Source organism: Quercus robur, chromosome 3, assembly GCF_932294415.1.
Source record: "Quercus robur chromosome 3, dhQueRobu3.1, whole genome shotgun sequence".
Lineage (NCBI taxonomy): Eukaryota > Viridiplantae > Streptophyta > Magnoliopsida > Fagales > Fagaceae > Quercus > Quercus robur.
In genome coordinates this window covers 15099877-15111922 of record NC_065536.1, presented here as the reverse complement: position 1 = coordinate 15111922, position 12046 = coordinate 15099877, and the positions used below count along the sequence as shown (strand labels likewise).

Genomic DNA, 12046 nt, shown 5'->3' with positions numbered 1-12046 from the left:
CATTGCCGGAATAGGGAGAAAAAAAATTGGAAATTTTTCCCTATTTCGGCAATAGCATTGCTGTAAATGAAAAAAAAAAAAGAAAAAAAAAAGAAAAAAAAAAGAAAAAAAAAAAAAAAGAAAAAAAAAAAAGATAGAAAACGGCAATGGGATTGCCGAAATTTCCCCCCCTATTTTGGCAATCCCATTGCCGTTTTCTATCTTTTTTTCTTTTTTTTTTCATTTACAGCAATGCTATTGCCGAAATAGGGAAAAATTTCCAATTTTTTTTCTCCCTATTTCGGCAATGCAATTGTCTCAAATAGTTTGTCACTTTTATTTTTCTCATTATTTCGGCAATGATATTGCCACAATTTTTTTTTCCTATTTCGACAATGCCATTGTCACAATTAGTTGTCACAAATTTTTTTAACTAATAATAACTAATTATATGTGATTTATTGTAAAAATATTGTGGACATGAAACCTGTTTTTTACTCTTCTAAAGATTTCGAAACCACTTTTTTTTTCCCATTTTTGGCAATGCCATTATCACAATTGCTAAAAAAAAAAAAAAAAAAATTATTCCCCTATTTCGGCAATGACATTGCTGCCATTGCCTTTTTTTTATTTATTTTAAGAGCACTCCACACTCGGGCACACTCGGACACATAGGATTCGGGAAGTAAAACTGGGCAGTGGAATTTCGGCAATGCCATTGCCGAAATTCAAAGATTTTCTCTCTCCTCCTTTTCTTATTCTCTCTCCTGCTTTTTGGCTGAATTTCGGCAATGGCATTGCCGAAATTCAGTCTCTCTCCTCAATTTCCCAATTATCTTTGAACAGTTCATATAACGCAAATTAACTTTGAATTTTACAATATTAACCCAAAAGACTCCTTTGATGTGGGTAATTTTTTGGAATTTGATGAAAATTAGTCCTTATGCTGTTATACATAGACTGATATGTGTACTTTATGAATTTTTATTCCAATTTAAATATATACAAGTCTTTAATATATATTTGTAAGTAAAAAAAAAAAATTATAGTTAAATTGCTCACGTAGTGTAGCATTTAGATAGTCACTTTTAGGTTATGTTTGGTAATAGTTTTTGTTTTCTATTTTCAAAAACTTGTTTTTAGGAATATAAAGATAAAACAATTTTCTTGTATTTTTGAAATCAAAAACATGTTTGGTTAGTTGAAATTAAAAAGACAATTTTTTGAAGAAAAAAATATAAAATACTAAAATATGTTGTTATTAGGATTTGAACTTTAATGCTAACTCATTAAATGAGATAGATTCATTAAATTAAATGCATATTTTTATTGACTTTTGAAAATTAGAAACTGAAAACAGTCTTTTATATGTTTTTAGTTTCCTTCACAAATTGAGTTTTGAGAATAGTTTTTATTTTCTATTCATTTTGGGTTACTAAACAAGTTTTTTAGTCTCAAAAATAGAAAATTGTTTTTGGAAACAGAAAATAAGGGAAAAAAATAGTTACCAAACATACCCTTAGATTTTTACAATATGGGTAAAATTATTTTGTTTGACTATATATATATATAATGTAAAGCTCTCTTTGGCCATGTAATTGATGATATTAAAATGCTAGCTACTAGTTTACGGTGATCTTGTTTTGTATATGTTAACTGTTAAGCGCAATAGTAACCCCTCACACATGCTCTAACCAGAAAAGTAAGAGTAATAAAATAAAAATAGCTTGGAAATTAGAATATAAATATATAAACTTAGAAATTGAGTCCCAAATTCTCTTCAATTGCCTAACAACATATGTTGTTCTAACATCGGAATTTTTTGTTTTGATTTTAAATCGCAAAATGCTGCTCGGGTAAGAATTGATCGTCCTTCCACATCACGTTTTTTGTGAAGCAAATGATGCGGCAGATGAACTAGTAAAGAGGCCATAGCATCAAATGCAACTTCAGAGAATATAATAAATGTCCAAATTTTGTTTGTATAAAATATTTATGTGATGTTTTGCAACTAGGCACTCCTCGCGAGTGCAATGCTTATAACATTGCTTCTTAGGTAATAAATAAATCTTTTTTTAAATTAAAAAAAAGAAAAAAAAGAAAAAAAAAAAAAAAAAGCAAGAGTAATTGATGATGTCAGGTGGGGTTGGAGGAGATTTGCAAATCCTATTGTAGTTCGAGACAATTTTATTTTGAATCGATCAATAAAAAGCATTTTGTTGGGATTCTAAAAATAATATATATATATATATATATAATGTTGCATCCTCATTAATATTATTTTAATAATCAATGGTTCGAGAGCTCTACTAGGAGGACATGCTCTAAAAATGCTATGGCCTTACCGAGAGTTGTATACCTCAATGAGTTGGCAGGTAACCTCATGATATTTTTAAGATATATAGGTTCAAATTCTGTCTAGCTATCAAATATTCAGATTATCAAAAACAAAAATAGGTAAAAAAAGAAGAAGAAGCTATGGTCTCACAATTTGACTCAACACGTGTGGTCCACTACCAACTCCACGTTGAAAGAAGTGCCTTGCCTTGTCTCTATAATCTATATTTCATTATTTTTATCCAACACCACTTGCATTGATGGCTTATCATTATACTTCTTTGTTAAAAATCATATATTCGTTTGGATGTGTGTATCCCTCCATCTAACATACATCAAATGATCATAAGAAAAAATCCCTCAAGGATGACTTATTAATGTTAAGTAGTTTGTAATCTTATACATATACATAATTACATTTAAAAAAAAATTAGAAGGAATAAAAGTATGTACTTAAATACATAATTTTAATAATTTAATTTCAACATAAATTAAATATTATTAATGGTTAAAAAAATCTCCATTGACTTCAAATTAAGATCTAATTAAATTTTCTTTCAACTTAATAAGGCTTATAGTCATGATTCTTTGAAAAACACTAAACTAATTAGTAATTATTATTAGTTATAGGTAAATTTTTTTCCCGAGGAAAAAAAAAAAATTTTTAGTATTATATTATTCCTATATTACCTCTGAATCCTAAACTTAGGAGATCTCCTTTTTTTTTTATCTTTTTTTTCTTTTTTTTTTTTCTCTGATTTACTAGACCTCTACTAGACCTCTATTGTATTTTTTTTTTTTTAAATCCTTTTTTCCCCTAATAAAAGTTTCGAAACTGTATCAAAAAACTTGACCCCTTATAATCATTTAAAAAAAATTAGCCTTTGCGCGCGTGCTCAGAGGCTCTTCTATTTTTTGGGTAAGGGTTAATTTAGGGCATTTATTATAATTTGGAATTATTACATTTTTCAATCACAAAAAAAAAAAAAAAAAACCTAGGGGTGTGATGAGTGTCCTGTGTGAAGAAATAATTTTCCAATCACACTCCTAGATTTTTTTGTGATGAAAAATTATTGTGATTGGAAAATTATTTCTCCACACATGACACTCATCACACCCCTAGGTTTTTTTTTTTTGTGATTGAAAAATGTAATAATTCCAAATTATAATAAATGCCCTAAATTAACCCTTACCCAAAAAATAGAAGAGCCTCTGAGCACGCACGTGAGCGCGTGCTCAGAGGCTAGTATTCCGTAATTATTATCCATTTTTGCCCAAAAAAAAAAATTATGCAGTAATCAACGTATTATTGATTGGGAGATAATGCAATAATTTAGTATTAACCTTTAGGGGGAGGAAAAAAAAGATCCTCTAAATAAATCTTATAAATAGTGCATATATTGAAAATGCATAATAAAACTGTAACAATAAGACTACTTACAAAATACATGTGATGACCTTGCCAAAAGCAATTATGATAAAACTGTAAAATAATGCACTACATCTTAAACATGGAATAGGTGATCTTATTAATATTATGACGACTACAGTGGAGAAGTTGGTGGAGCAATGCTATTTGTTTCACATTCTAATTGCTTTCCAGCAGTATTTGCCATGAACCTATGATACAAAATGTGTTAGTTTGTATTATTAATAGAGACTTTAAAACGTACATAATAATGATAAGCACTATAAATATCATGCATAAACTTGTAAAATGAAATATTTGAACTGACCTTGTGATGATATGGCATAGCTCCATGTATGTGAAATGGTCTACTTCAGCTTGGGACTTGAAGAGCTATCATTTAATTACCAAAATTTAAAAAAAAATTAATTTAAAAACTATATATATATATTTTTAAGTAGACGTGGTAATGTTTTGTACCTGCTTTATTATCGCATCGTCCTTGACTCTCATTTTCTGTTTGTCTTTACTGTTTTTGGTGTTGAAGATTGCATCGTCCTTGATTTTTTTTGTTCGTATCTTTTTTTGCTCTTTGATGTTGGAAACCACATTGTCCTTGATTTTCATTCTCCGTTTGTCTCTGTTGGCATGAGTGTTAGAGATCACATCGTCCTTCATTTTTCCTTTGTCTTTATTCTTATGGATGTTGGAAACTTCATTGCTCTTGACAGCGATTTGTTGTTTGTCTTTGTTCTTGGTCCTTCAAAATGAAGGAAAAAAAAATGTTTGTATATTAAAATTATCAATTAGTTATTTTCCTATTTTAAAAAATAGCATAACAAACCTTTCCAATTCTTGTGACTCTAAAACTCGTTTTACTTCTCTCCAAAGCTCTTTCTTGTCAGCTCGAACAGTGAATCCCCAACCAGGTGAATAAATTTGCAATTTTCGAACCTAACCCATTCGCAACATGACATTTTTAATATTAATTTTGATAAAACAATAGAAAGGATGCTGATTAAAGATATCATTAGAAAGAAATATACCTTGTTATCAATGGCCTCCATGTTCGATATTGACTGATCATCCTTCCACTTCTCCCAATGAGCAATAGGAACAGCATGCACTCCATTATTTAACATAGTGGACTCAATCCTCACATTTGAGTTAGGCATCCTTCCTATTACCAATTAATTGTATACATAAAAAACTTCAAAGAATGAAATATTAAAATGAAGATAGCATAACCATTAAAATTTGTAAATTATTAAAATAAATCTATATGTAAGACAGTTCTTTTCAATTGTTAATTAATACCTATGATGAAGGGAACAAAACATCTTTATACACAATATTTCTTGTGTGAACACCTTCCTCCTCAGGTATTCTGCCTTTTTGCACCAATAGTTTTGTAGTGGATTGGGAGACTCCCCTTGACAATGCCACATATAATTGGCCATGACTAAAAACATGATCAGGAAGATAAATTCCAACAGTTGGAATTGTCTGACCTTGCGCTTTGTTTATTGTAAGTGCAAAGCTTAAACATACAAGAAATTGTTGTCTGATCATTACAAATGGTAGGTGTACATTTTCTGTTGTCTTCAAAGGGATTCTTGGCAAAAAAATACGTGTACCCACATATTGTCCAGTCAAAATTTCAGCATCAATTACGTTGTTAAAACATCCACGGCATATCAATCTTGTACCATTACATAATCCGGCTTTTGGATCTATATTGCGCAACAACATAATTAGAGCACCCTTTTTTAGCCGTAATATATGTGGTGGTAAACCCCCTGGAGATATAGAATTTAGGAATTCTTGTTGATATAGATGTTGTGTATCTCCTTCAACCTCATCAAAAGAATGTAATGTAAACTCATCTCCTGGAAACTGAGAAATTATCTTTGCATTAAGTTGTTCAACATCATCATTTATAGGTGTTAGCAAAGCCCTATCAACCATATACCTTGCATCATTGACATGGTCTTGTAAATTTGGAAAAACTTGATCAATCAAGTTGTATATAGAATGCTGACCCTCCCATTGCATTGCCATTGAAGGGGGTAGTTTAATCAAATCATCAATTATATATGGTTCATTCCCATCACCAATGTGTTGTATGTACTCAGCAAACTCTTCATCATTGCTAGACCTCATATTCTCCTTCAAATGTAACACTTTGACATCTTTCCATAATGGGGACTTGACTATGCATGCATCAATCATTTCTGCCTTTGTACCCTTTGGAACAATCGGAAGTACTTGACGAAAATCTCCACCCAAAATTAGCACCTTCCCACCAAAAGGTAAATTTACTTCCATAATATCTCTAAATGTTCTATCTAAAGATTCGAGTGCACGTCGATTTACCATTGGGGCTTCATCCCAAATTATTATGGTGGCACGTCTAATAAGCTCAGCTAAGTCTGATTGTTTACTTATTAAGCAAGTAGATGAAGCATCTAGAGTTAAAGGAATCTTAAACCTGGAATGCGTTGTTCTTCCACCAGGGAGTAATGTTGCTGCTATGCCAGATGTAGCAGTGGCAATTGCAATGTGACCAGCTTTTCTCAAGGCTGCCAATATTGTGCGATACAAAAATGTTTTCCCAGTTCCCCCTGGCCCATCGACGAAGAATATCATGCTTTCGTTACGATCAATAATTGTCATGATTGTCTCATATGCAAGTCTCTGGTCGTTATTCAACTTCTCAATTAAAGTGAATTCTTCATCTATATTAGGAATAGTTAGCTCATCTTGTATGAGTCTTGGTGTAGTTGAATCATTGTCACATTCTCCAGTTAAAATCGGCAAATCATACTCTGTAATATGCTTTCCATGTTGCAAGAGTAATGCCTCTAAATCATTGAGAAGTTTATTTGTACGATGTGTCTCTGTTGTAACAGATGTTGATGGGTAATCTTCTATCATATATGGATAGAACTCATTCCACAATTCTCTTACTCCAATTAGTAAACAAAATATCAATATTTTTGCGAACAATCTTCTTAAAGCTGATGGCATTCGAATGTCTCTTGCCTCAAGTAGACATTGTCGTATGCTGTTATCATTCTCTAGTAAACCCCTATGTTCAGCTGCTTGTTTAAAAGTTGGATAGGTTATCCCATTCACAGTCAATAAATCGTCAAATCCTGTTGGCCCCTTGACATGATTAAGAAGAACACGCAAATTGAACTTCTCTCCATCAAATGGTGAAACAGTATATACCCTGCCCACTACTTTTTTATGAGATCTTCTTTGTGTCCATGTTTTGTTTTTATGATCCCAACAATAATGCTCAGGGAACTCTCTATATAGATAATTTCGTGCATCATGATCAATCGTATTCATATAAAAAAATTTCAGTGAGCATTGTCTTTTTACTTCGCTCCAAAACATTAGCAATTGGTTCATGTGGTCTAAAATGTACTTGTTGTCTATCTGGAAGATGAATTTGCAAACGAAAAACGGCAGGGTACATTCGATACATAGGGAAAGAAAATATCTTCCAACATGCCTCTGGAGCACATACCCATCTTGCATCAACGTATTGTTGGACCTCATCATAATTTGGGCCTAGTCTAACTTCCATAAAGACACGATCTGGGCCTTTATACACATATTTGTATAAGTACTTTACACTCTTGATACTGCAACATATTTCAACATTAATATGACAATTATATTTTAGCAGTAACCAAGGATTATATGGAACAACCCAAGTATTGTCTACCATAATCCTGCAATGATCATTCAATGGCACGAGATTATTAGTATCATATCGTTTGTAAACAGGATATGAGTCATTGTCTTGGTAGGTTTCTGGCGAGAAAGGCTTTGGGTATCCTTTTTTACATCGCCCATTTTTCATACATGGTGATCTTGGATTTTGTACTCCGCAAGGACCATGTTTCATATGTTTTAGTACAACTTTATGTAACTGAGGTTATTCCTCCTTACACGGTATTTCTGCTTTAACAACTCGATCGTAATCCTCTGGATTATGCAATTTATCATCTTCATCGAGAATTATAAGCATGTGTGCATGTGGTAAACCCCTTTTTTGGAACTCAAAGACTTGCACATATACAATAACTCTTCCGAGAACCCCTTTAACCACAATATCATCTTTCAATTCTTCAAATTTTGATTTGAAAACTCTTGCAAGCAAGTCTGGACGATCTTGTGCGGTTTGTGCGGGTAAAAGCTCATTTTGGATTTCTTCCCATTCTGGATTACACGTCATTGTGATGAATAAATCTGGTTTCCCAAACTTTTGAACCAATGACATTGCATCTTGAAATCATTGGATCATATCGCGTGGGCTTCCCACAAATGATGAAGGTAGAATGGTTTTATGTCCAACATTTCCTAAATATAAGGTGAAAAAGTTGGGTCATTAATAAATATTCCTACCAATTTGCCATTAATAAGATAATGTAAATTTCAAGTGTAAAATTTACATTACCAGTATCACTCTCTCCTTCATGGAAAGCATCTTGTAGGCCTTGGTACAGATCTGCCCTAATAGAATCTTGATTGTGCTCAAACCACCTAAGCTTGTGTGTTTCAATTTTTACATAATTATCAACAACATACTGTTGTGAAAGGCGTCCTCCATACCAAATCATTGATAGAGCATCGTCGCGAATCTTGGACATTAGTAAAAATAAATGTAGGTTCAGTTATTTTATAGTGTAAGCGGAATTTTGAAGTAAAAAAAATTGAAAATAATAAAACTGTTACCTGAAAGATGAATGCATAATACTCACGACATGACACTTTATTTCTATTAGTATCGCGTGTATTGATATCTCATCCATATGTTCCAAATGGGAAAAGTATTGGGTACTGCAATGGATCATAATATCCTGTTGTATCTTGAACATTGATCAAATTACCACCAAATGTTTGAACCAAAATTTCTCTACCACTTAAATGACCAGCTTCTTCTCCTCCTACAATAATAGCTGCCACTTGGGAAGCACTAGGAAGGCAATATTGAGGTTGGTTTAAAGGTTGTTCTTTAATCAGAAGTTTACATTGATGTAAATTTGGACTTCGAGATAGTTGACAAAATTTCTCCACAAATGGGTTATGCATGTCTAAGATCCTTTGAATAAGTTGCACAATATCTTCATGAGCTTCTACAGATTGAGACATTCTGCGTTGTATTTCAAGACCAGTGTCGTAGATATATAATTGTAGATGCCGTACACTTAGAGGTGTATGTGGTAAAAGACTACCAATTCTATGATAGATGGCACCTTGGGCCTGAAATGTATATATTCCTCGACTATTCAAGGCCATGGTTTCATCTACGTGCACTCCCATTGAGGTAAATGCAAACATGTTGTTGTAAAACCGTATATATTGCCTGAAATGTCTGCCTCGTGGTGTTTGCTCACAAATGAGCTCCCTAAATTCAGGACAAATTGGTATGTTGGGTAAGGATATTTTTCCATCCTTGCAACACATCGAGGATGTCTCTCGATGGAACAAACGAGCATTACGAAAGCAACATGTCTTTGGTTGTGGTAGTTGGTACCTAATGGTCTGTATACCTTCTTTATAATCCTTTGCACAATTGTATCTGCCTCGCATACAATTTATTACATGTGCAGTACCATCAAACGTGTTGTCAACACCTAATTTTTATTTTGAGGAAAAAATTAGTGATAAAGAGTGTTATAATAGTTGTGAAAGAAAATATTAAAATATTAATAATGTTTCAAATATGCAGCTTATTAACAAATAATAAAATTGATAATGATAAACATGTAAATTAAAATTAAAATGGTGAGATTGAGTAACAAACCTTGTTCTCTGTAGCCATCCCCGTGATTTTGACAATTAATATTTTCAACTGCTTCTGTTCTTTCTACACCTGCAATGTAATTATAGAAAATGCTCAATTGGTGTTATTATATATAAAAAATAATGATGAAATGTTTATAGAATGATATAAACATGAAATTGAGGATAAAAATGGTGACATTGAGTAACGAACCTTGTTCTCTATAGGCATCCCCTTGGTTTTGCTCAACTATATTTTCAACTCCTTCAATTCTTTCTGTAACTGCAATGTATTTATATAAAATGCTCAATTGGTGTAATTATATATAAAAAAAATATAGTTAAAGCTTTATCAATATATTATATAAGACTTACTAGTAGTAACATTAGAATTTATATGACTTGATCCAGCCTCAAAGTCATTCGCCATTATAGTTGGATAGGTTGGAGGGAGACCTAAATTTAATATTATAAACATTGACTTAGTATCTTAGTATACATTGACATACAATTAACATGCCAGAGATTACGGATTTTATCAAAATAATAAGATTCCAATCAATGAAGAATGTTTAAACAGCTTAAACTATAATTTCTCCTACAATAAAACTACTACTATAATTTCTCCTTCCATATCCTTATATTTAGGCACTAACATAATTGATTTTGAAAGAAAATAAAATGCTAAATTTTAGGGAAAAAAATTTTAAATCTAATATTCCATTCTTGTAAAGTCTCTCACGTTCTCTCTCTCTATCTATGTACTATTTTAAAAATTTCCACTTTCTATCCCACGTTAAACATCTGAAGTTTTCCTTTTTTTTTTTTTTTTAATACCTTTTTGGTGTTGTTGATGTTGTTTTTTTTTTTTTTTTTTTTTTTCTTTTTCAAATTTTATATATGACAGTTATCATTTTTTGTCATGTACTATTGCTCAAAATCGCACTTTAAATTTAGACCAAAGCATTAAACTAAGTATATACTCCTCTCTTAATTTAATCTTTAATTTACTTTTTGAAATAAATAATACGTTTTTTTTAATGAAAAATGAAATCGTTTTTATTGTTTTCTCATTTTCGAAAATTCAAAGTATTTACATCTTGTACTTTGTCTTTTTTTTTTTAATATATATATACACACATCTATCCATTTACTATTATAAAAATCCTACTTTTTAGCATCTCACGTTTTCCTTTTTTATTTTTTTAATCTCTTCCATATTTTGGAAAAAAAAAAAAGACTCCTACAATAAAACTACTACTATAATTTCTCCTTCCATATCCTTATATTTAGGCACTAACATAATTGATTTTGAAAGAAAATAAAATGCTAAATTTTAGGGAAAAAAATTTTAAATCTAATATTCCATTCTTGTAAAGTCTCTCACGTTCTCTCTCTCTCTATCTATGTACTATTTAAAAAATTTCTACTTTCTATCCCAGGTTAAACATCTCAAGTTTTCATTCTTTTTTTTTTTTTTTTTAAACGTTTTTGGTGTTGTTGATGTTGTTTTTTTTTTTTTTTTTTTTTTTTTTTCAACTTTTATGTATGACAGTTATCATTTTTTGTCTTTTCCTAAAATGTAGTTTTTTTAATCCTAAAATTTAGTCATTTACTACACATCCATAACATAAGTAAATAAAACTTAAATTGGAAATTTTATGTGAAGAGATACATGTTAATTGTATACAAAATAAATCTCACGTTTTCCTCTTTTTTTTTTTCTTTTTTTTTTTAATGTCGTCCATATTTTGGAAAAGAAAGACACCTACAATAAAACTACTACTATAATTTCTCCATCCATATCCTTATATTTAGGCACTAACATATCTGATTTTGAAGAAAAAAAAATGCTAAATTTTAGGGGAAAAAAATTAAAAGTCTAATATTTCATCTATACTACTATTTAAGGGGCTTCCCCTGTTTGGATTCCATATTTTTCATGTCTAAAATATCTTCATCATACCCACTTACAAGTTTTCAACTAACAGGGATAAATATGTAAATTAAAACTCCTATACTTTAAGAGCCACAAACTCACGTACGCTTTGCAGTTTCTATCTCACTTTCTCTCTCTCATTCGTCTCAGATTAAAGACATTTAGTTTAGCTTTACATCCTCCTTTCTTTTTCTTCAGATTAAAAACATTTACTGCCAGAGGCTTCAACAAATTTTCAGGTTCTATCTTTTGCAAGTTCCTTTTTGTTTTCTTTTCTTTTGTTTATGATTGACTTTCTTTAAGTTCTACTTTTTTTTTTTTCTTTTATGTATCACGTTAACTCTTTTTTTTTTTTCTTCTTTTTTTTTTAAAATGTAATTTTGAAATAAATGATTCCTTCATATACTCTACCATTGTACTTTTTAATTAATTGTCATTTCATGTTGTAGGTATTGTGATCCAAAGACAGGGCTGCTTTATGCTACAAAAGAAGCATTCAAAATCATTTGTAAACAGTTAAACAGTATGGCTTCCCTTACCTCTTTTAATAGTCTTTGTTTACATTTTATTTAAAAATTTTG

General features: G+C 30.9%; 1 protein-coding gene across 1 annotated transcript; it reads right to left on the bottom strand.

The window, feature by feature from the left end:
* Positions 1-4982: 4982 nt before the first annotated feature.
* On the bottom strand, positions 4983-7976 carry LOC126719302 (uncharacterized). The gene is made up of 3 exons (XM_050421872.1): positions 7693-7976; positions 7263-7380; positions 4983-7171 (listed from the first exon to the last, which is right to left on the bottom strand). Exons 1-3 carry the CDS (start codon positions 7974-7976, stop codon positions 5042-5044), a joined length of 2532 nt encoding a protein of 843 aa, XP_050277829.1. The 3' UTR covers positions 4983-5041.
* Positions 7977-12046: the final 4070 nt, after the last annotated feature.